Source organism: Zingiber officinale, chromosome 11A, assembly GCF_018446385.1.
Source record: "Zingiber officinale cultivar Zhangliang chromosome 11A, Zo_v1.1, whole genome shotgun sequence".
NCBI classification, from domain to species: Eukaryota; Viridiplantae; Streptophyta; class Magnoliopsida; order Zingiberales; family Zingiberaceae; genus Zingiber; species Zingiber officinale.
In genome coordinates, this window is record NC_056006.1 from 70,429,782 (window position 1) to 70,455,473 (window position 25,692).

Sequence of the window (25,692 nt, forward strand, 5' to 3'; positions counted from 1 at the left end):
CGTCAAATCCATTTCTGATTAGGGTTTTGCCAAAAAGTCCAAGAGGGTAAATAGGCCTATCATAAAGGTTTATCTAGTCCGTAGCAAATGACTCGTACTAAAAATATCACAAATTCATTTATGATTGGGGCTTTGCCAAAAAACCTAAGAGGGTGCATAGGTCCATCACAGTTGACATATCTAATCCGCAACAAATAACTCACGGTAAAGACGCATCAAATTCATTGACAGCTGGTCACTTGCTAAAAGTGACTTCATGAGGTTTGGAGACGACATTGGGCGATCCAAGGCTCACGACACAGGAGGAGTTAAACATAGATGATTTGGAGCCATTAGTTGTTCATTGACACATGATAGAGTCCCGACAGGGAGGTTATGGAGGCACCCGTTGCTAGAGGCTGCAGGAGAGAATTTCGACAGTGATGACGAGGAGACATGCATAGTATGGACAGAGATGGGTCACATGATCATAGCGGTGTTGATTGATACATTATCTTCTATCTTCTACGGAGGACAAGTAGGCGGTTAGCATGTGTTGCAGAGAGAGCGAGAGGTGGTACCTGAGTGAGCGCATGTATGCTATCATGGTTTCCTTCCAAATCTGACGATTCGCCAGACATAATATAAGGGAATCCATGTTTACTTTTGGTTATATATATATATATATATATATATATATATATATATATATATATATATATATATATATATATATATATATATATATATATATATTATTAGTTGTATAATTTTGAACTCATTTTAAAATTGATGATAAAAATTTTTGTCTTTAGATTTTAAGAATTGGGTTATAGTGTTCAAGTTAAATTTTTTTTTAGATATTCACATGATATAATATATGTATTTATATATATATATATATATATAAAAGAGTGAAAGATGAGGGAGAAGACCAACAATTAATCATAGTTTTTACGTACTGGGATGCTTATAAATAAGGCGGGAACGCTTATTTATCGCGTAGAGTGTCCCTTAAAAGTACATTTGTACGTAGTATATGTACAGCTAATATATTCTATGACATGTATAGAAGAACTAGTACATTCTAGTATAAGTATAATGTATTTAAATTATGTATAAGAAAGCGCCTATGTGACAGCTCATTTGTGCTTATGTGTAACAGTCTAGCCACGGTGCACAAGCTCGCAGGAGGCGGAACTCGGAAGCCCGTCTAAACCAAAAGTTTGTTTGCCAAAAGTTTTCTGAGTTTGCAAGAAGCTTCAATGAATTGTTTTGTGAGTTTGCAAGAAGCTTCAGTCCAACTCCAGCTCTCCTATTGCAGTACGCAAACAAGAAGATACAACGAACGCGCGCGCAATTGCATTTTTAATAACCCACGCTGACTTGACTTCTTCCTGCCTACTGATCGTGTCTACGTTCACGTTGAGATATTTATTTAACAAGGCTGGACAACACACACAGATCTCACCATTAATACTGAATCACAAAATCTTCACAGAGGCTTGTGTAGCAGCAAACAACCATGACGGAATATGGGCAGACCTCGAGACATGTTGCGCCTGCCGAGCAGGTGGCCGCTCCGCAGTTCACCGTCCCGTACGCCGTCAATTTAAAGCTCACTAGCACTGGCGGTTTGTTCTCGAACGACCTTTACAAGGTCAACGACACCAACGGCGACGTGGTGTTCAAGGTGATCAAGGGTGGTATCTTCTTCATCCACCTCCGCCTCGTCGACGCCACCGGCAACCCTCTCCTCACTATGAAACCAGAGGTACGCAGAAGGTTTCATCATCAAAATTTTATCTTGCCCTTCAATTTTACTCACGCTTGGCCGTTCTTGTTCATTAATTTAGGCATTTATCTGCCACGAAACATGGAGAGTATTCAGAGGAGACAGCTCCAGCCCGAACGATTTGCTGTTCATCGTGCGCAAGCACAAGATATTCCAGTGGAAGGACAACTTTGATGTGTTCTTGGCCACCAACACCACCGACCAAGCTGCCCCCTGTGATTTTAAGATACTTGCACGATGCCAGAAATGCACCATTTGTATTGGCGAAACTGATGAAATCATAGCCCAAGTAAGCACAAAAATACATCAATTAAAGTTTTCTTTCCTTACTCGCGGCGTTTGGAATTATTTAATTAATTAACACTGCAGATGCATCGGGAGACTGCATTTTTTGCAAGGGACAAACTAGAAATAACAGTGAATCCGAACGAGGATTTCGCCTTCGTTGTGTCGTTGATAGTCATTCTTGAAGAGATCAAGGTAAGTCGTCGTCGTCGTCGTCATGGTTAATCCAATACAGCGACAGCGGGTGGAGGAGGGCCAGGAGGGGGTGCAGCTTTATCAATGCGTGCAGCAGCTATGCGAGGAATGAGGATGTTAAGTGCATACATGAACGTTTAGCTAGATCTTGTCTAGTATTGCCCTAATGGCTACTTAGAGCATTGTATTTTTTTTTTTATATAATTTTATGACAATTCTCATTGTTGTCTATTATAATACAATATAATATAATATCTGTTCTGTAAAACTAGTTTTATTTCTTCTGAATTAATAAATTTTAATTATATTAATCAACACAGGAGGAGATCATTTACAAACGAACGGAATCTACCCGTTCAGTCATAAATGCTAAGTTTGTTTTGGCTGAATAAGCATAGACTTTTTGTGAGATACTATAAAATTGTATAATGATAGTTAAAATTTCTTCCGGCCTGATCAAACGAACAGATATCTTTATTTACGTACGAGAGTTTTAAAACACTATTTTTTATTCTAATTTAGTAGCATTTACGTACAAAAATATCCCTCGGGTTGCTGTCATTTGGGCTCTAGATTTTCAACCCCCTTTGTTCCGAATCAGTCGGAAAGCCTTGCTTTCAATCGTTGTGGGACTACAACCCACATGCCATGTTTTCATTCAATTTTTTTTTCAACAATCCCCCACATGAATGAAAACAAGGATTTGTAATAGTTTTCGATAGTTGAGTCGAGTATAGGATAGGTAGGTGTTATCTTTTGAACCTTCCCTTGTAATCTCTGTTTGCTCACTTGCTGATTAGTAAACGTGATGTCTTTGAACTGTTCGGCCATTGGTGTAAGCATAGACAGATCTTACCCAAGACTCTCCCTGATATAGTTCAGGTCTTATGAGTGTGTTTGTTCTTGGTCATGAATACGCCTGGTTCTATGAGAAGCTCTTAGAATTGTGCCTCCAATTCTCTTCGAAGCGGCCCCACTTCTTTCTCACATAGGTGATCTCTCAAGAGTTACCATCTACTCTTTTTGATCATTAAAAGCCCATCGGCTTATCCTAGTCTAGTCACTGTTTCATGGGACTTCCCCTACAGTGTGTCTAGTCAGTGCAGATTAGTTGGCCCTTTGAACCTAGTTCTTGGGATCTCCAGTCAGCATAGGTTGGGTGTCCTCTGCACTGATTGCTGACAATGACATCAAGCCTATTCCTTGTGATGAGCTTGCAACTAACTCTCGATTTAACCCCTTGGTTAGTGGATCCGCTAAGTTATCCTTTGACTTCACATAGTCAACAGTGATAACACCAGTTGAGAGTAGTTGTCTAATGGTATTATGTCTACGACGTATATGTCTAGACTTACCATTATACAGATGACTCTATGCTCGACCGATTGCTGATCGACTATCGCAATATATGCAAATCGCCGGCACAGGTTTTAGCCAACGTGGAATATCTTCTAAGAATTGTCGTAGCCATTCAGCCTCTTCACCACATTTGTCAAGAGCTACAAACTCAGATTCCATCGTGGATCTGGTTATTACGGTTTGCTTAGAAGATTTCCAGGAAATGGCTGCACCAGCTAGAGTGAAGACATAGCCACTTGTAGACTTAGAGTCTTGTATATCAGATATCCAACTTGCATCGCTGTATCCTTCGATCACAGCAGGATTTCTTGTATAGTGCAGTCCATATTCACGAGTGTACCTTAAGTACCTCAGTACTCTTGTTATCCCTTTCCAGTACTCATTACTGGGATTACTCGTGTATCTGCTCAGTCTGCTTACTGCGTAGGCTAAGTCTGGTCGTGTACAACTCATCAAGTACATCAGACTTCCAATCACTCGCGAGTACTCTATCTGCGAGATACTTTCACCTCGATTTTTCGATAGATGTTGAGTCGTATCTATCGACGTTCGTGCCAACGCAGTATCACCCTTGGTGAATTTCTTAAGAAACTTGTCCACGTAATGGGACTGATTAAGAACAAGTCCTTCTGTCGTTCTAAGAATTTTGATTCCTAGAATCACATCAGCTAGGCCCATGTCTTTCATGTCAAATCTTGAGTTCAACATGTCTTTAATGGATTTGATTATCTTATTATTACTTCCAATGATAAGTATGTTATCTACATAGAGGCACAAGATGACATAGTCATTCTCTGTGGCTCTCATGTAGACACATTTATCACATTCATTGATCTTGAATCCACATTCCTTCATGGCATTATCAAATTTCTCATGCCACTGCTTTGGTGCTTGTTTCAAGCCATATAATGACTTCACCAATCTACAGACCTTGTGTTTCTGTCCTGACACAGAAAACCTCTCAGGTTGGTCCATATAGATTTCCTCTTCTAAATCCCCGTTTAGAAAGGCTGTCTTTACATCCATTTGATGTATTTCGAGATTCCATAGAGCAGCGATAGCCAATAATACTCTAATGGAAGTTATTCTAGATACCGGAGAGTATGTATCGAAGTAATCAAGGCCTTCTTGTTGTTGGTATCCTTTGATTACCAATCTAGCCTTATATTTATCGATTGTGCCATCTGACTTCATTTTCCTTTTGAAAATCCACTTGCAACCTAGTGGTTTACTTCCCGGAGGAAGATCCACGAGTTCCCAAGTGTGATTTTGCAAGATAGAATCTATCTCAGATGCAATTGCCTCTCTCCAGTGAGGCCCATCAGACGAGCTTACTGCTTCTGAGTAACTCTGGGGCTCACTTTCCAGCATGAAAGTGATAAAATCCGATCCGTAGGATTTTTCTACCCGAGCTCTTTTACTCCGTCTAAGCTCAACCTTAACTGGTTCATCATCATTATCATCTTCTTCTTCGCCTTGTGTTTCATTTGCCCGTTTTGAGGAGCTAGCATCCTTTCGGATCTTATATGGAAACACATGCTCGAAGAACGAGGGATTTCTCGATTCGATTATCTAGTTCTTGTGTATCTCCGGTATGTGTGACTCATACACATAAAATCTATATGCAGTGTTGTTTTGTGCATAGCCAATGAAGATGCAATCAACAGTTTTTGGTCTTATCTTAATCCTTTTCGGATCAGGCACCAACACTTTGGCAAGACACCCCCACAGTCGTAAATATTTGTAGGACGGTTGTCTTCCATTCCACAACTCATAAGGGCTCTTATCTATTTTCTTCCGGGGCACCTTATTTAAAAGGTAATTAGCTGTTAACACAGCTTCCCCCCTCATGGACTCTGGCAATCCAGAGCTTAATAGAAGAGCATTCATCATCTCCTTAAGCGTTCAATTCTTTCGCTCAGCAACTCCGTTTTGCTGAGGAGTATATGGAGTTGTTGTTTCGTGTCTGATCCCATGTTCAGCACACAACTCAGCGAATGGCGATACGTATTCACCGCCTCGGTCACTTCGGACCACCTTAATCTTTCTATTACGTTGGTTTTCAACCTCATTTTTATAAAGAGCGAATTTCTCTATAGCTTCATCCTTACTTTTGAGAAGATACACATAACAGTATTTTGTGTTATTATCTACAAAAGTGATGAAATATTTATTACCACCACGTGTTGGCGTACCTTTTAGGTCGCACACATCAGTGTGGATTAGGTCAAGTGGTTCATTACTTCTTTCAATATGTTGAAAGGATGTCCTTGTCATTTTCGCTTCAACACAAATCTCACACTTGTGTTTTGGGTCAAGGTGGAATGTAGGTATGCTTTGCATGTTTATTAATCTACGCAATATATCGTAGTTAACATGTCCTACTCTACCATGCCACAAACACGAAGACTCAAGCATATAAGTGGAAGAGCTTTCATTTTTATTTATCTTGGGCCTAATGGCCATTACATTGAGCTTAAACAGCCCATCAGATACATAGCCTCTTCCTATAAACACTCCATTTTTGGACAATACAACTCTGTCCGACTCAAAAACAATGCGAAAGCCATGCTTGCTCAACAGTGAGCCGGATACTAGATTCTTTCGAATCTCCGGAACATACAACACATTGTTTAGAGTGAGATCCTTGCCCGAGGTCATTCCCCATGAACAGTTTATCTCCAGTGACTTCTTCGAAGTTGTGGAGCAGCTCTTTGTTGCAGCACATATGTCTGGTGGCTCCAGTATCAATCCACCATTGCCGAGGATTGGAACCTATTAGGTTCACTTCAGATATCACGGCGCAGAGATCCATATTCTGTTCTCCTGCCAGGTTGGCCTCAGGCTTTTTCTTCTTTGGCCTTTTACAGTCTGAAGCTTTGTGACCCATACAATCACAATTGTAGCATTTCCCAAAGAACTTCTTTTTCATGTTTTGTCCTTTGGGTTGCGTCGTGGAAGATTTTGGATGCTTCCGTTTTGAGCTTTGTCCGTGCTCAACAACATTGGCTTTTACAATAGCCTGAGAGAACAGTTTTCTCTCCTAATTCTTGTTGTCTTCTTCTATACGAAGGCGAAGAACAAGTTCCTCCAGGTTCATTTCCTTCCGCTTGTGCTTCAAATAATTCTTAAAGTCATTCCAGCCAGTTGGTAGCTTTTCGATGATAGCTGCCACTTGGAAGGTTTCGCTCAGAGTCATACCTTCTGAGTGAATTTCTTGTAAGAGTACTTGAAGCTCCTGGATTTGACTGATTACAAACTTCGAGTCACTCATCTTATAGTCCAGGAAACGACCAACAATAAACTTTTTGGCCCCAACATCCTCCGATTTATATTTCTTGTCCAGAGATTCCCACAGTTCCTTTGCCGTTTTTATCTCACAATACACAAGATAAAGTGAGTCGACAAGATTGTTAAGGATGTAGTTTCGACAGAGGAACTCAGACTCGTTCCATTTGTCAAGCAGAAGGAGGGTGTTTACCTCATCTACACCCTTAACAACCTTGGGAATTTCCTCGGTCAAGATACATGCCAGACCTAGCGTCGTTAAGTAGAAGAACATCTTCTGCTGCCACCGCTTGAAATTCACTCCTGTGAATTTTTCTGGCTTTTCCCCGTGATTGATTGGCACATTCCCAATCGGGGCGGAGGAGGCCGGCACATGTTGAGCCTGTTGCATCTCAACATTTTCTGCCGCCATAGTAACAGAACGAATCTGTTTTAAGATTTGTTGGGAGTAAACCCGTTACAATCTGTGTGATTGTCTCAGAAGCTCTTTTCCACGCTTCTGAGTGCGTACCAGAGTCACAAGAACTTACAATCAAGTAGGTTTGAGCAGATAATCTCAAACTGTCGACTCTAGCGAGCCGAGCCACGCGCCGAGTAGGTGAGTCGAGGACACTATGAGTTGTCGAGCGGCGCCACGTTGCTGCTGAGAATTGCTGACATGATGTCGAGCGCTGCACCACGAACTTAGAGTGGATGCCGAGTCCAGCAGAGCGCTGTCTCCTTAAAACAGATTCGGCCCCTCCGCGGTGCTCAGAGGATCAGGTGGACGTTTGTTTCCCAGGATAAAACGGTAGGATCACGAACACAACCGAGCACTGGTTGTCGTGACGATCTCAACTAGATTCGAAAACTATCACTATTTCTGTTGAGCAAAAGAAGTGCACAACAGAAGAGAAGGAAACATGGGGATTTAAAGAGGAATTGAAGCATGCTCTTATCACACAAAGCTCACTTGAGCTTTTCCTCTCACAAAGCACAAAGCTCACTGGTGTTTGTTCTCAAAACTCACTGAAGCTTTTCCCTCGTCTGCTTCATTCCTCTCCACTCCAAGGTCTTATATAGACCTTGTTGTGCTTGTTCTGCTTGCAAGCTCGTTGCAAGCACAACGAGCAAGCCACGTTGTGGCTTGCATGCTTGCCAGCAAGCCACAACGTGGCTTGTTGGTGGCTGCCAGCAAGCTTGCTTGCCATGTGGCCTTGCGTGCCATGTGACACAAGCAAGCGTGCCACATGACGTGTAAGTAAACTGGCGACCTTCCTTATCTTGTATGCTGGCCAACAAGTTGTCTGACTGATGTAACAAATAATGGAATTCACAAAAATATTCCTCGGGTTGCTGTCATCTGGGCCCTAGATTTCCAACCCCCTTTGTTCCGAATCAGTCGAAAAGCCTTGCTTTCAATCGTTGTGGGACTACAACCCACATACCACGTTTTCATTCAATTTTTTTTCAACAACTTGAACAATTTTGTAGTGGCCTAGCTTGATATAGCATTTTCTATAAGTATGATTAATCTATTCCTTAAGGCCTAGACATGACTATCATAAAGTAGTTAGTCTCAAGAATTTTACTTTCTCAAGAATGCTCGACAAAAGACTCTTTTATTTGTCATCTATAGTTTGTAAAGTATACAAATGCAGATTGGATGAACTCTCCCACAAATCCACAAATAGTAGATTAGCTAAGAGGAAATTGTTGCTTCTAGGACGAGAATAAAGACAAAGTACAAAGCTATGACTCTTGCTTTATGTGAGTTTATCTAGCTTAAATAGTTAATGATTAACGACGTACCATTTTGAGAGAATAAAAATATATTGTGATAATTAAATTGCCGTGCACATTGTTTTTAGTTACGTCTTTTATGCAAGGATGAAATTTATTGAGATTTAACCACTTCGTTAGAGAAAAAAATGTTGTTCATGGATATCTTCACTAGTTTTTTAGTATCAATGATTAACTTAGATTTTTTAACTAATTTTGAGAGTGGTTAAAATTGAGTATATTTGTCACAAGCTACGGGAAGTATTAGGAATCAAATAAAATATAAAATAAGATTCAATTCTAAATATGCTAACATTTGTAGATCCGAAGCCAAATCACGTAAATCTCTCACATTTTTTGATTGTTTTCATGGATTTATCTCATGTTGTGTTCATCTTCCATTTCACTTAGTTTCTTGGTAGTGCATTCATTCAAATCTGTAAAACATATATAAAAGTTAAAGATAGTTTTATTTCTTTTTTGCAAGATTAAGTTCTAGTGGAACCTGAAGAGTAATGACATCGTTTTTTCTTGGTGCAAAGGTTACTACACAATTAAAACAATTGCTAATGTTATAATATTACTTAGTTATAATCATTCATTATGTTACTGTTGTTGTTGATGAGGTATTAGTTTTTATTTGCTAATATTTTGATTAATATGTTAATAAATTGAAATAAGAAAAATGCAGAAAGAAAGGAGTTGGATGGATAAAAAGAATTTACCTGAACATCTGATTTAGCTAATGAGTTTATTATTGGGATGGAAAACTTTTTAGATTTTGCTTTTAGTAATATTGAGTTTATGGATAGGGATAAGATAATGTGTCTGTACAGAATGCTGGGTTATATGTTTTCAAATAAAGTCCCACATTGAAAGCATATGAAAAGGATTATGGACTTATAAGAGAAAGATATCTCCATTGGTATGAGACCTTTTGGGTAGAGTTCAAACAGAAAGCTATCAAGACTTTAGCCCAAAGTGGATAATATCATATCATTGTAGAAATATATGAATTTCTTTTAGATGTAACAATTGGTATCAAGTCTGCACTACTAGAAGGATTAATCAGTGAATGTGGGAAGCGACTTCGAAATATACGCGAAGGATGACATTGGGGACGAACCGCGGACTTGAATACATTCGAGGGACAAAAGCCAAAGGAAGTAGACTTGAAGGCAAGAGGTTAAAGCTGCGAAGAAGAGTTAAGTGAGTCGTGAGGGTCTGAGTGGAGAGAAATGTACTCAGAAAGGGAAACCCTATGTTGAGAGTGTTATTAGTCTACTGGTATTGGGACCAATCGACTGGGGTAGAACACAGAGAGTTTCTGTGCCCGAACAGCAGGGATCAATCGATTAGTACAAGAATCAGTCGACTAGTAAAGAGCCATTGGAGTACCGTTAGGCTGACACCAATCGACTGGTGCAAGGACCAGTCGACTGGTAACGGTACCAATCAACTGGTAATGGTAAAATCAGCCTTGCTGATTTTTCCAAGCTCTATATAATGGAGCTTGGGATGGCTAGCCAAAGTGACAAATTAGAGGTGGTTAACCCTAATTATTAGTCACTAAGTGCTCAAGGTTTTCTCTGTGTCCAAGAGATCTTGGTTGGAGTTGTGGTGAGGTTTTTCCACTCATAAGGAGACTTGAGATAGTCGGAGTTTGCGGGGGCTAATCCATCGAAGGATTGAGGGATCATCCACCTTACAGACAGCCTTGGAGTAGGAGCCCTAATCTCCAAATCACGTTAAAGGAAACATGTTAGCAGTTTGCTTGTTTTCCTTATTATCTTTAGCTTTGTATTTGCATTTGCTTGTATTCCGCTGTGTAAGCTAATTTTGTAGGAAGTAGTCGGATTGGGGGCACCGTCTATCTAACTCCCCTTCTAGCCGGTCATACGATCCCCAACAAGTAGTATCAGAGCCAAGGTCGCACTTCACCAGACTAACCGCCTAGAAGAGCAACTACAAGAAGATGACTAATTTGATAGTACCTCCGAAGTTTGAAGGAGGAGGCTTATGGGACATCACCTATTGGATGATAAAGATCGAGGTCTTTTCAACATGGATTGGGATATCATGATGGTGGTCAAGGAGCCGTTCAAAGTCCCAAGAGACAAGAAAGGGAAGAGACTCCGACCAAGATATTGGCCGAGGAGCAACGATCATGATCAAAGACAAATGATAAGATAATATTTATTTTAATTGATATTTTACCTAATGATGTGATGAGTCGTGTAGGTAAATATGAGAACCCCCATGATTTGTGGAGCAAGATAAAGAAGGCTCTATGTGAAGAACCTTTTCCTACACAAGAGGAAGAAAAATCTGAATAAAAGGATGAAGTGACTCAAGTAGAGGAGGAGCAACTGGGAGGTGACATGTGTTCAACTTCTGAGGAGAAGGAGGATGAGGAAATGCCATCCACAAGTGTGGATGAGGAGACATCCTTAAAGGTTGAAGAAGAATCCAAGACAAGTGAAGAAGAAGAAGAAGTCTTGGAAGCCAACCTAGTGAGCATCTCCACAGAAGTGAAGTCAAAGGATCACATCACTTGCTTCGGGTGCAATGAGAAGGGACATTACAAGAGTAGGTGTCCGTTGGGTAAGAAGAAGGAAACTCCTAAACCCATTCAAGTTAATTTAAATACTAACAGGAGTTGTAGGAATAAAGAAACCCAAGGAAGGAGATTGCGCATCATATGCTTCACATGTAGGTAGAAGGGCCACTACCACACCAAATACCCTAAGAAGAGGGAGATTAAGAAGCTAGCACAATTGAAGAAATGGGAGAAGAAGAAGAGGAGCTCGAGTCAAGGGGGAGGTTCAAGGGTAAGGGATGTATACCCTAATTTGAAATGTAATTCAAATTCTTATTCTCCCATGCATGTTAGAAATAATGATTATCATCATTTGCCCATGCACAATTTTAATTTTAGATATCATGATAAGAGTAGGGTAAATGTTAGAAATAACCCTAAGGTACCTATGCACGATAAACCTAGACATGCTAGATTCTCATTATCTAAGGAGAAGAAGGTAATGGAGAACCAAGACATTAATTACGAAAAGGGAAGATACATACCTAGAAAAATGGGTAGGTCTAGGAATGTCCATGGTGGACATGTTGACTCTAGGTTTGGGAACATAGAAATGGAAAATCAAGCTTTAAAGGCAAACCTTGAAAAAGTAGAACAATTCCTTAAGAGATTCAATGTTGGATCTAAGGGATTAAGTATGATGTTGGGTAGCTAAAGACCCAACAACGATAGATCAGGTTTGGGATACAGTTCTAGTTCCTCCATGGCCAAGGAGATATCATATGCTAGGGTGGCAAATGATCATGGTAAGGGAGAGTCATCCAATGCCAATAAGAAGAAATATGCTAGGGTTGCATATGATTATAGGAAGGATGAGGTGTCCAAGGTGCACCATTGTGGTTTGGCAATAGTGGAGAAAGCATCTAAGAAAATGGCTAAGGTTAAGAGCTATAGGGGAGCTCAAAGAGTTAATTTGGGACGCATGACCAATGAATCTCAAGTGGGTATTACTTGGGATTCTAGATGGATCATGGAATGTGCCAAGTGGTTTGGAGACGAACTTGAGTCTCAAACCTAGAGATTTGACATAATTGGGATGAGTTTCATGCTTAGAAATATGAATTGGGTTCATATTACATGATAATTGATTTTAGATGTATAGATGCCATATAAACCAATACTAGGGATATATTGAGGGTTAGTATGGGCAAATACATCAAGAGGAAGCTAAAACTAGGACTTAGGTCAAGGTTCAATTGAACCATTTAGCTAATTTTGAATTTTGTGTCAATCTTAGGATTTGTGATAGATATATTTTTAAATGTATATTTTCCAAGTAGACATGGGAAAAACAGACATTTCCATAAAATTTGGATGATTTTTGGATATCTGTAGAATTTTTTTTTTATAGATTTCTAAAATCGTGTCAGAAATGCTGATTAGGCTGAAAATAGGGTACCAGTCTATTGGTGCAGTTACCAACAATGTGATTCAGCCACAGAATACTTTTGTGAGTTCGTTTTGATGAGAGCAGTTGACTGATGTATGGGGCAGTCGACTGATACTAGTCTGAAATTATTTTTTAGCACTAATTTTTACCAAGTCAGCTCATATGGTGTATGAGATCCTTGGAGGATAAATACACTAGTTTAGGGTCAGTTTAGATGATCAAGTTTCAACAATTGGGATATTGTTGGGAGCTCTTTAATATTAGGCAAAGGGGGAGAAGTAAGGTTTAGTTAGGAAAAACTTAAATGCCTTTGCATGTAGGGGGAGCCTTGTAATAGGTTCTTAAATATCCCTGTGATAAAATTCCTAGCTTAATGGAGAGCTTAGGTGTAGGAGGAGCCTTGTGATAGGTTTCAATGTATATTGCATATTGACTCGGCAGTGTAAGTCCAAGTGTGTAGTCTTGGCAACGTAAGTCCATTTCTCGACGGGGTAAGTCCAAGTGTGTAGCCTTGGCAACGTAAGTCCATTTGTTATTAGCTTATCATTTTGCTATTATGTTTTTCCTAACTTACACTTATTGCCAAACATTAAAAAGGGAAAGCTTGTTGGAGCAATCCCAATGGTCTGTGCGACCATGTGTTTTGATGTTTGGGTAAAGGGTTTAAATTAGGTTCACCCTTATATTTGATGTGTATATAAATGTGCAGGTTTGCGGGATACACATTTGACTCAACTTGATGGCTTCAGGCCCGGTGAAGGATGGAGCATCTGAGGGACCATAGACAGGGTAACAAGGACAAGGACCGAGGGAAGCGACTTCGAGGCATACGCGAAGGATGACATTGGGGACAAGCCGCGAGCTTGAATGCATTCGAGGGATGAGAGCTAAAGGAAGTAGTCTTGAAGGCAAGAGGTTAAAGCTGTGAAAAAGAGTCAAGTGGGTCGTGAGGGTTCGAGTGCGAGAGAAATGTACTCGGAAAGGGAGTTTAGGGTTTTACCAGCTAACTGTGCAGAGTATAAAGAGTTTCTGTGCCTGAATGGTAGGGATCAGTTGACTAGTGCAAAGACCAGTCGATTAGTATAGAGCCGTTGGAGTACTGCTGGGATGGCACCAGTCGACTGGTGTAAGGAATAGTCGATTGGTAACGGTAAAATTAGCCTTGCTGATTTTCCCAAGCCCTATATAATGGAGCTTGGGATGGCTGACCAAGATGACGAAATTAGAGGTGGTTAACCCTAATTAGTAGTCACTAAGTACTCATGGTTTTCTTTGTGTCCAAGAGATCTTGGATGGAGTTGTAGTGAGGTTTTTCCACCCACAATGATACTTGAGATAGTCAGAGTTTGTCAGGGGCTAATCCACCGAAGGATTGAGTGATCGTCCACCTTACGAACAACCGTGGAGTAGGAGACCTAATCTCCAAACCACGTTAAAGGAAACGTGTTAGCAGTTTGCTTATTTTCCTTATTGTCTTTAGCTTTGTATTTGCATTTGCTTTTATTCCACTATGCAAGCTAACATTGTATGAAGCAATCAGATTGGGGGCATCGTCTATCCAACCTCCCTTTTAGCAGGCCATATGATCCCCAACAAAATATATCTCCAATGGTATGAATCATTTTGGGTAGAATACAAAAATTAAACTATGAGGGTTTAGACCCAAAGTGAATAATATCATACTATTGTAAAGATATCTAAATTCTTTTGGTCCTAACATAGAAAGTGTTACAATGGTAAATTTTTATAGTGTGATAATGTTCGAGAACATCTTTATATATTTGGTTTTACCCTGAATTGCTATAATTACACATCTCATGGTGAACCGTTCATATTTGATGATGATTATGGATAAAATATACAAGTTTAAGTTAGTGAGGATCGGAGTTATTATGCTCAATAAATCCATATCAGAGGATCATAATTGATGCAATGGTTCAAAATTTTATTTTTGAATCGAGTGGTACAAGTTCTAGTTTTCTTCCAATAGTTGAACAAATGTTTACTACTTATGCATCACCATTGGCGGAGGTAGAAGCACTAGCTGTTGATGAAAATGCGAATAATGAACCATGTCTCCAATTTAAGGAATTGTTGAGTGCTGCAGATGAACTAGTGTGGCTGGTTATGACAATCACACTAAATTATCTCTCACAGTAGGACTGTTGAATGTTAAGGTAGAGCATAATGTGTCTAAAGATTGTTTTAATGATTTTGTTCAAGTTATTGGAGAGGTATTGGCATGTGATCACAAAATACCCAATGATGTTTACAATATGAAAAAACTTGTGAAAGAATTAGGTCTTTCAATGGAAAGAATTAATATTTTCAGAGATGGTTGTATGCTATATTGGGGAGATGATGAAGATGCATATGTTTGTAAATTCTGTAATCAAGTTAGGTACAAGAGCACCAGAAGGAGTCAACAACGATGTAAATCATACACTCAATTGTTTTATTTGTCTCTAACACCTAGGTTACAAAGGCTTTATGTATTAAAGGTCTTTGTTCAACACATGACTTGACATGCAAATCATGAAATAGAAGAGGGGCTAATGTGTCATCCATCAGATGCAAAGGCATAGAAAATTTTTAATAGAACATATTCTGAATTTTTAAATGAAATTTGAAGCATTGGGTTAGGTCTTTGTGTTGATAGATTTGCTCCATTTGACAAATCAGGAAGAAATTATTCTTGTTGGCTAGTTATCTTAACTCTGTATAATTTTCCACTTGGGATATGCATGAAATTACCATATATGTTTTTAACATTGGCTGTGTCTGACCCCCAAAATCTAAAGAAGTTGATGTTTATATGCAACCATTGATTGCGGAGTTGAAACAACTATGGTATGAAGGTTTTCCTACATATGATGTTCATACTAATCACATGTTTATAACAAAGGATGCTCTTCTTTGAACCATAAATGACTTATGGTATGTTATTGGGATGGAATACTATTGTAATCTTAGGATGCCCAATATGTATGGAGAGATCAAAATCAATCAGATTAAACTTGGGAAGAAGCTAAGTTATTTTGAATGTCATAGATAATTTTTATCACTAAATCATAATTCCAGAAGGAATAAAGAAGAATTCACTAAGAATATAATTAAAAGAACACCTCCACCATTGAGATTAACAGGTGAACAGATTTGATACAGAGTGCTGAACTTTCCATCTGTTATTGAAGAGTCATATGGTACAACATATGAATATGGAAGTACACATAAATGGACTAAATGGAGTATATTTTGGGATTTGTCATATTTGACGAGTCCTTTGATTCATCATAATTTTGATATAATGCATATTAAGATGAATGTTTTTGAAAATTTGATAAATACAGTGATAGATATCTCTGAAAAAATGAAAGACAATATGAATGTAAGAAAATATATTAACTCCTTTGTAAACGATCCACTCTTGATATTGATGAAAGTAGTAGGAGACCAAATCTAAAGACAATTTATACATTGAATAAGGATCAGAGATGTGTTGTTTGTGAATAGTTGAAATCATTGAGATTTCCTAATAGTTATGTCTCTAATATTGGGAGATGTGTCAATTTGAAGGAATGTAAATTGATTGATTTGAAAAGTTATGATTGCCATATATTCATAGAAAGGCTAATTCCTTTTGCTTTTAAGGAATTCTTACAAAATTTTGTATGAGGTGCTATTATGGAGTTAAGCATATTCCTTCATGATATTTGCTCAACAGTTTTAAGACTTTTACACATAGAGACGTTAGAGAGAGATATTCCAATCATTTTGTGTAATTTAGAAAGGAGATTTCCATCTTTATTTTTTTTATTTAATGAAATATCTTTTGGTTCACTTGCTATATGAAGCCAAAGTTGGAGGTTCTATCCATTTTCAATGGATGTATCCATTTGAAAGACAAATTTTTCATCTTTTATACTTTGTCATTAATGCATAAAAATTGACTAATTTTATTATATATTAATATCTAAAATAATTTGTTTAATTACAATCAGATTCCTATATCATTTGAAGAAAAAAATTAAAAAATAAGGCATGTGTTGAAGCCTCTATTGTTAATGCATACATTGTGCAAGAAATAACAACTTTTGCACCATATTGTTTGAGTCTCACGTTCAAAGCAAAAGATAGAGAGTGAGAGAAATGATGAGGATCCTATTGATCTAAATTTTAACTTATTCTTAATTTTTAACTATCTTGATCGACCAAGTGGATCATGTAAACAGAGATACTTAACTAGTCAAGAATGGCGGGTAGACAATTCATATATTTTACTGAATTATCCAGAAGTAACATCATACTTCAAGTTAATATATATTTCCTATTTTTTGTATTTATTATGTCATAAATTGTTTGTGTTATAATCTATTTTTTTATGGTAGGATTTCCTAAAACTTAAATTCTGAAATATCGACACAAGAGTTTAATTTATTCTGCAATGAAGAATTTACACCATGGTTTAAAGCATATGTAAGTAGACAATCAAAATTTGGTTTGCACATATCTTGACTTTTAAACATATTATTTATTTTACTTTATATTCATGATAATCAAGCTTACGTTGAGCAAGAATTGCTATTCCATCTACCGTGGGATCCAAAATCAATAGTACACACTTGACCAGCATATTTTATATATGGATATAATTTTCATACTCAAGAATATGGAATGAGGAAGACTACGATAAATAGTGGGGTTTATATTTAGTCATCCAATGATGGAGGTGCAAGTAATGATTTTTATGGTTTACTAGATAAGATTATAGAGGTAGAATACCCCTATCCAGAAATGCGAGTTATTTTATTTATGTGTTGCTGGTTTGACTATGTCAGAAGGATGCAGGTATTTCCACAGAATAATTTGGCTAAAATAAATCATAAAAAATTATATAAGAGATATGCACCATTTGTGTCGGCACAACAAACACTTCAAGTATTTTATGCTTTATATCCTAATTTGAAATGTGACAAAATTGATTGGTGAACTATTTGTAAAACAAAAGCACATATAAAAAATTGAGGAACATTGGGAAGACATTACATATCGACAAGAGGAAGTTGTAAATACATTTCAGACCAAGAAATATAATATTCCAACACTACGAGGTCCCAGCAGAGTAGTGATAAATGTGGATACAAGTAAAATTGATGATGATGATGATGACTTTGATTTTTGATAATGGGTAAGTTTTGTTATCATAATATAAGAAAAATATGATATTTTAATTTCATATATGATAATATATTTTTTATAAGTAAATTTATAAAACTCGTAGCTCAATCAGTTATCTATATATTGACTGTCTTAAATTTATATATTTATCTATTAATGTACTATATTTTTTTCCTATAGATAATTAGATATGACATCTTAGTGTTTTGTTTAACACACACTCTGATCATTTTTTAAATATGGCAAGTTTTTCATGTTCTTCATTATGTATCAAATTTTTATTTACTTTATGTTAACAATTTTAGTTGATAGTCTCAATGTGGTGGCCATAGATGGAGTACTCTTGGCTAGTTTGCTTTAGCAAACGGCAATGTACCTATGGCCACCTTCAATTTTAGGACATTCCCATGCACCGTCGCTAGTATCTTCCCAATAATCTTTGCTAGTTCCTTTGCCAATACATTTGTTAGTACCCACACAAGTCCTTTGGCTAGACACTTAGTTGCTAAGATGCAAGACATTCAAGAGTCAATAGTTCCTTACAGAGATTCGTAAGTACTTTAAAATAATTTATTTTTTAACTATCGTAATTATTTAACATTATTTGTTTATAACTTTATGATAGATTTGTAAATTCTATACATCTTATGTTGGACCCCGTGGTTGTTTTGATGTGATCAACCAAGTTAAGTTAGATCTTACTTTATTTTGATCTTTGTGTCTAAGTGTGCAGGAGTTTAGGAGCACAGGAAGTCGAGCAGAAGATGCAGCTAGTGAGAAGGATGACATGGGAAGAGAGCCGACGGGCTCGGTGCATCCGAGGGATGAAAGGGCTGCGGAAGAGTACACCAGTGGACGAGAAGAAGTCTGCTTGAGTAGAAGGTCGAAAATTGAGTTCGGGTGAGCCCTATTCCGGTGGCCGAAATCACCCAGGAGATCGTAGCAGCAAAGGAGCAAAATGGAGCTGCAAGTGCTGCTGGAGGCGCCTTCAAAGGTTGTTGAAGGCGCCTCCGCGCCTTCTATGGAAGGCACCTTCTATAGATGGAAGGTGCCTTCGATGAACAGTGCGAAGACACCTTCCAAGGCTATGGAGGGTGCCTTTGACCAGTCAAACTAGTCATTTGCAAGTCGCTTTCAACCTTCGGATGAGATTTCCTAGGGGTTATAAAAAGACCCCGGACCTAGGAAATTAACAATAACTTGAGAACAACTACTGTATTCATTTCCTAGTCTTTTCTAAGCTTTTCAAAGAGTGTAAGAGGCTTCTCCGCCTACAGAGAATGAGATTTTTGTAGTAGAGCTTTGCAACCACCTTGGATTAACAACTACCTAGGTTGTAACCTAGTCAAATCTGTTTACCTCTTTTTTTATTAGTTGTTCATTTCAGTTTATTTTAATTGTGATATTGCTACTGATCTAAGTTGGAAAATAGAGAAAGGTTTTAATTTTTTAACAGACGCTGTGACCTCTCACCGGCTCCGCCGCTGCGCCAACAAGTGGTATCAAAACCCAACCGCCGACTGAAGTATTAAGAGCAAGACGATGGCTGGTACAAGCATTCATCCACCAAAGTTTGAGGGAGACTTCGCACAATGGAAACACCGAATGGAGGTATTCTTCAAAACAGATTTCAAAATTATTTTAACAATGAAATATGGTTTTACAGTTCCAAAAGACAAAGAAGAATATCAGTTGACGAAGAAGGAATAAGCCAACTTCATGGCGAATGGGAAAGTAGAATTCCATCTGCTCAACGTTCTTTCGGCCCACGAGATCAATCGAATCAGCAGCTATAACTCAGCAAAGGAACTTTGGGAGAAATTCTTGGAACTGCATGAAGGAACTTCCAAAACAAAGCTTACGAGATGGGATGTGATCCGGATTCAACTGATGAACCTCTGGATGGAAGAAGGAGAGTTAGTAGCACAACTATATAGAAGAATCAAGGAACTAATCACCAGACTAACAAACCTCGGAGAAACGGTAACGAATCGAGACACACAAAGGTATGCTTTAAATGCATTCCCAAGAACACCCGAATGGACAACTATAGTAGATTCCTACTATATATCCAAGGATCTCGAGGTAAGTATTTTAGAAAGTCTTTTCTCTACTTTCGAATTACATGAATCTCGGTGCGCAGGACAAAGGAAAGGACCGAGTTAGAATGTTGCCCTGAAAGCAAGAACCAACGATTCAGACTCCGAAGAATCAATTGATGAAAATGAAGCAGCCCTAATAGTAAGAAAGTTCAATAAATTTATTAAGTCTAATAAATTTAAATCACAGACAAAGGGATTACCAAAACAAAAGGAATGTTCGATGCTACAACTACAATGAAGAAGGGTACATCAAAGATGAATGTCCAAAGCTAAAGAAAAAGGAAAAAGAAAAGTATAAAAGACCAACTTCCTCCAAACACAAGACCCTAAAAGCCACATGAGATGAGTCGTCATCCTCCGAATCTGAAATCAAAGCATACGCCAGAGTAGCCCTAATGTCAATCCATCAAGAAGAAGATGAGACCAGGTCAGAGATGAGCATAGATGAAGGGGGAGGAATATCGGAAGAAAACAACGATGAAGGAGGAGTATCAAAAATTGAGGTAAGTGAGGTACGTGCTCTCTCTCCCAAGTAGTACTTTAATTTTATTAAAATTCTTACTAAAGATCTAGTGAAATTAGAAAAGGAAAATATTGAATTAAAATTGAACTTAGCAAAGACATGTCCTCTAGAATTGTATGATAATATAAAATTAAAAAATGAAAAAATAAAAATAAAAATTGATAAATTGAAAAATGACCATGCATGCTTGAAACCAAATAACTTTCAAAAATCGAAACTTAGAATTTATGGTAGATTAAATTGGTATATTAGACATCACCAAAGTTAACTTAGAAAATTTTCCAGAGAATATGTACCCCCCAAATTCTTAATTAACTCAATAGGAAGGAACCTATATTGGGTTCCAAAGTCTTACTTAGATTAAACATTTTTTCTAAGGCTTTCAGAAAATATTAAATGTTTAAATTCTTTAAAAGGCTTTATCTAGAAGTGGTTGATGATACAATAACCAAGAAGGCCTAGTGCCTTGCCACAGCCTGGAAGATGATTATTGAATTAAATATTTAATTAACAAACTGATAAGCTTGTGAAATTAATTAAGATAATTGCTTTCAATGTTTGTTAATTTTTGGAAAACTTAAAATTAAGTTTACTTGTTTTTATTAAAATTAAGTTTTTTAAAGCTTAAATCTCCATATTTTTTTGATGTGATCAAAGGGGGATAAATAGGTACAAGTTGAGGGGGAGTAGAGGGAGTTAGATTTTTTTTCAAATTTTGAATTCAAATCAGTTTATTTTATACTTAGTGTTGTAATTTATTTTATTGCAAACTTTATACTTAAAATGTTTTTTTTACTACTTGTCTGTTATTACCCTAACTTGAACTTAGGTTGATGCACATCAAAAAGGGAGAGATTGTTGGACCCCATGGTTGTTTTGATGTGATCAACCAAATTAGGTTAGGTACTGCTTTGTTTTGATTCCTGTGTCTAAGTGTGTAGGAGTTTAGGAGCACAAAAAGTTGAGTGGAAGATGCAGCTAGCGAGAAGGATGACACGGGAAGGGAGCCGACATGCTCGGTGCATCCGAGGGACAAAAGGGTTGCGAAAGAGTACACCGGTGGATGAGAAGAACGTATGCGATGTTCGGATTGTCTACCTACATGAATGACCAATGATAATTAGGAAACCAAATATAGGTTAGGGTGTCTATAGTTATTATGGTGAAATCGAAATCCTAGGATCGCATCTTTAAATAAAATTTTCTTCCTAGAACTTTTCCTCACAAGATTTCTCAATTTTCTCAAATGCTTTCACAAACTTTCGAATTCTCTAGATAACTATTTTCACATTATAGATCGGTATTTGATTTCCAGTCATCGTGGGAACAATACTTTTATTACTTGATGACAACTGTGCACTTGCGATTAATGACACATCACCTTTCCAAAAGCAAAGCATGAAATACAATGTAGTATTCTACCAAGGTGAGGAAGGAAGCTCTAATTTATTGAGCAACACATTAGAAGAAAAAAAGTTGATGGCTCTGCTACCAGCAATAAAATATGGAGTGTAGTTCCACATATTCCGTCTATAAATATTGTGGGCTCTAAATGCATTTGCTTAATCAAGTATCACACAGATGGATCCATTGAACATTACAAAACTTGCCTTATTACTAAGGGCTTTAGTCAACAATCAGGTATTGACTTCAATGATACTTTTAGTCCGGTCATCAAAATTACAACTATCATATTGTTACTGTAAAATAATGTATCATATAATAATTAAATAATAAGGTTTAATAGGCAAATAACTTTAACAAAATTTTTGAAAATTTTTAGAAATTTTTTGAGATTTAATCGGAGCTCGTATGACGTACTTTGAGGGGATGCATTTATAAGCTTGAGAAAAGTCTGTTTGGAATACCCAGAGGTGAGAGTTGATTGAGAAATGGATCTAGGGTTTAATTGAAAAATCCCTAAGTTATAAACATTGTCTCGTGCCCTAGCAAATCCACCGTTGACCCTTTCTTCCTCGAGCCTTCATCTCACGACGCCGCCCTCTCTGCCTTCGCCAAAACCCTGTCTCCCCAACTCATCGCCGATCCTCTCCTCACGCGAGCACCACAGTCGCCGGCATTTATAAGCTTGAGAAAAGCCTGTTTGGAATACCCAGAGGTGAGAGTTGATTGAGAAATGGATCTAGGGTTTAATTGAAAAATCCCTAAGTTATAAACATTGTCTCGTGCCCTAGCAAATCCACCGTTGACCCTTTCTTCCTCGAGCCTTCATCTCACGACGCCGCCCTCTCTGCCTTCGCCAAAACCCTGTCTCCCCAACTCATCGCTGATCCTCTCCTCACGCGAGCACCACAGTCGCCGGCTTCTCTGTCACGCCCCGGGGGAGTCTCTGCCAGAAGAAATTTCGGCAGCATCTTCCCTATACGGGTGACAATCTGAAATTTTCTACATCCATCCAAATACCTCTGCCAATACGGCTAGAACAATATATATATATAAACAAGCAATCACCACGCAGTTTAATAGTAAAACTAAACAAATGCAACAAATAGAAAACCAAGTCAAAAATCCTGCTCAACTACACCCATAAAGCTCAAAATCGATATCCTACTCTACTACACCCATAAAATACAAATCACAACGAACTCACCTCTTCTGGCATCCAGGCAGGCATGTAGTAAAAACACATCCAAATAAAACTCATCGACAATAAAGATAACACAATACCCAAGTGTCAAAACTAGAACAAGTCTAAAAAGTACAATAGGAAAACCAAAAGATAAAACACATCCTCGCGATCTGCAGGGGACTAGCAACTGGAACTCCTCCGGACAACCTCAACCTAAAAATAGTAAATATCCATGGAGTGAGTCAACTCCTCAGCGGGTAATATTGACATGTATAGTAAGGAAATAACAACTAGTACTAATCATGTGTACAATCTCCTGATATAAGAATGATAAATGCATCTGAAATAAACAGGATAAAACTATACTAACCAGGACCTGGTATATGGATAATCAACCGAGAGGAATAGGAACCTGTATGCATGTCAAACAAATGCATCCATTCAATATGTAGCATACAAGTGCAGCAAACACAAGCAATAAATGCATCAATGCGTATGATGTCAATGACATGTCCTGGTCACCCCTACTCTCCAATCAGTCATCTCACACGTGATGGTGAGACCGAGTGGGTAGGGCTGTGACAACCGTGCACTCTACCATCACTACTCCTGATGAGTGACCGAGTGGATGGGATGTTGTCGGAGTACACCTATCCTCCTACCCCAAATCATAAGTGGGGGAGCTCAATGCTCTCATCTCCTTGAGCAAGTCTAGAGGAGGGATCCCTGTCCTGCTACAATGCTGCGTCACACTACCCATGAGTTTACCAACGGAGCCCTTGACAGAGCAACCTGCTGCAACACACCCTGCCTGATAAGAACCACAAACCCATGAGTGGTTGTGTGTGCAGATCCATGTAGCTGGTGATGTGCTCAACAATAATGGAGCCGACTATCGCACAACATGTAATCATGTAAGATGGTGCATGACACTAAGCATGGAAAATATCCTGAACCTATCCATCTCTACAAAATATGTACCATAGAATACATTGACCAAATCAATGATCTAGGTACACAGGTTAGATAAGGTATGAAAATCTAGATCCTAAACATAATAAACATGGTTATGTCACTACCCCTATAAGCATGTATAATAAGATAGGTACTAATATGAAGTGTATAACAAGTAAACAAAACAAGCATATAATAGGTATCGAGTAGTGACCAACCGATGTAGATAAGAAACATAATCATTACTATTTGTTAAAAATATTACTATGCATATCAAATGACAAATCTAAAATGATAAGTCAAAGTACCTGCCTCCAATAAGAGGATCATATCTAAAATAGATCTCTCATCGAGACACCATCTCGAATCAAAGTCCTATAATAAATCGTACAGTTTAGCTAAGTTTAATTATAAGCAAAATAGCTAAACCAAATTATTTTTCTCTAGGAACCCTAAATAAATAGTTAATCTCAGTTAACTCTCTCTAATCCAAAGCTTAGGGTTCCATTCCTAACTTAACGACAAGTCAACCTAACTATACATGAACCAGTAACTATATAATGAATCAAACCTATCCAAACAAACTCACCCAACTTCGATCGTGGTATTGTTGTCAAGGAATAAATGGCTATCCGGAGGTAGCTCTTGCCAAAGATCTATAGATGGTGCTACTGTGAAGTTACTGCAAACAACCCCTAGTTAGCACAAACAATTCTTACTAGAATTAAGCCCCAAAACACTACAACCTTACCTAAATCTGAAGCCTCAGCCGGTGTTCCACCGCCGGACAACTTGCTGCCAAACGAAGTAATTAGTCCTAGGAGAAATTTCTGCTGGAATCCAGTGGTCAGATCCCAAATCTATACTAGCAGCTTACCCTTTGCCGATGGTGGAAGAAACTCGCTGTGGGGGGAAAAGGTAGTGGCGTCGGGGGGCAGATCCTTGGTCATCGAGCGCTGGTCTCGGAACTCTAACGGAGATTAGTACGGCAAGGCCCTTATCGGAGTTGGAAACAAAGGCTAGGGAACGACTTATATGGTGGCTTCCAGCGCGATCGGCGGTGGCGATTTCAGGCTCGCGACAACTGATCGTGGATCCGCAGTGGTCAGCGACGGTGCTAGGGTACAGGCGATGGCGGTGCTAGAAGCGATCGGTGTTCCTGATCTCCCCTGATCGAGGGCTCGGCTGGTGACGACGCTGTCGGCTGTGGCGACCTGAGGGCAACGCGGCAAGAGGGGTAGGCACAGAGAAGGTCTGCGTGTGTCAGGTGAGCGACTCGGGAGGGAAGGAGAAGAGAAGCTTTGGCTTCCCTTGGCCACGGCTTAGGTTTTGTACGCGGGAGGGGGGAGAAGAAAACTGCCGTGTGCGATTAGGGTACAGCTTCGGGCGCGAGTTCAGCGGAAGAGAAAGAAAAAAGGAAATAAAAAGAAAAAGGAAAAATCAACTTTTCCTCTTTTAAATGGGGTAGCCTTAACAGGCTTTCCCGGGGCCCAGTTTTATCCCCGTAATCTGGTCCATACGGTCTCCGAAAAATTCCAAAAAAATTTCTAAAAATTCTAAAAAATTTCCCTATCATTATTCGCCATTTTTTGGTATTTTACATTCTCCCCCATTAATAAAAAATTTGGTCCCCAAATTTCGTTAGCTACCATCAGCAAGTACTAACAACAGATAGAAAGTATAAATTCCAAATG

General features: G+C 38.4%; 1 protein-coding gene and 1 long non-coding RNA gene across 4 annotated transcripts; one reads left to right on the forward strand and one right to left on the reverse strand.

The window, feature by feature from the left end:
• Positions 1-1,472: 1,472 nt before the first annotated feature.
• LOC122032907 (protein LURP-one-related 15-like) lies at positions 1,473-2,426 on the forward strand. Its single transcript, XM_042592222.1, has 3 exons — positions 1,473-1,753; positions 1,836-2,063; positions 2,144-2,426. The coding sequence occupies exons 1-3, from the start codon at positions 1,505-1,507 to the stop codon at positions 2,282-2,284; spliced, it is 618 nt and encodes a 205-aa protein (XP_042448156.1). The 5' UTR covers positions 1,473-1,504; the 3' UTR covers positions 2,285-2,426.
• A 20,667-nt stretch (positions 2,427-23,093) lies between these two features.
• Positions 23,094-25,401, reverse strand: LOC122032051. 3 transcript variants are annotated; one of them, XR_006125942.1, is made up of 5 exons: positions 24,876-25,401; positions 24,750-24,793; positions 24,588-24,680; positions 23,415-23,456; positions 23,094-23,257 (listed from the first exon to the last, which is right to left on the reverse strand). It is a non-coding gene; the product is annotated as an uncharacterized LOC122032051 (long non-coding RNA). The 3 variants fall into 3 exon arrangements; XR_006125941.1 differs by lacking the exon at positions 23,415-23,456; XR_006125943.1 differs by lacking the exons at positions 23,094-23,257; positions 23,415-23,456 and adding an exon at positions 23,897-24,373.
• Between the last annotated feature and the right edge of the window lie 291 nt (positions 25,402-25,692).

What these genes read in the sequence shown, in the direction of transcription:
- LOC122032907 (XM_042592222.1), top strand. Translation starts at nt 1,505, where the DNA reads ATGACGGAATATGGGCAGACCTCGAGACATGTTGCGCCTGCCGAGCAG. An exon ending in TCCTCACTATGAAACCAGAG is followed by an intron (nt 1,754 to 1,835) that starts GTACGCAGAAGG and finishes TCATTAATTTAG; the next exon opens with GCATTTATCTGCCACGAAAC. An exon ending in CTGATGAAATCATAGCCCAA is followed by an intron (nt 2,064 to 2,143) that starts GTAAGCACAAAA and finishes TTAACACTGCAG; the next exon opens with ATGCATCGGGAGACTGCATT.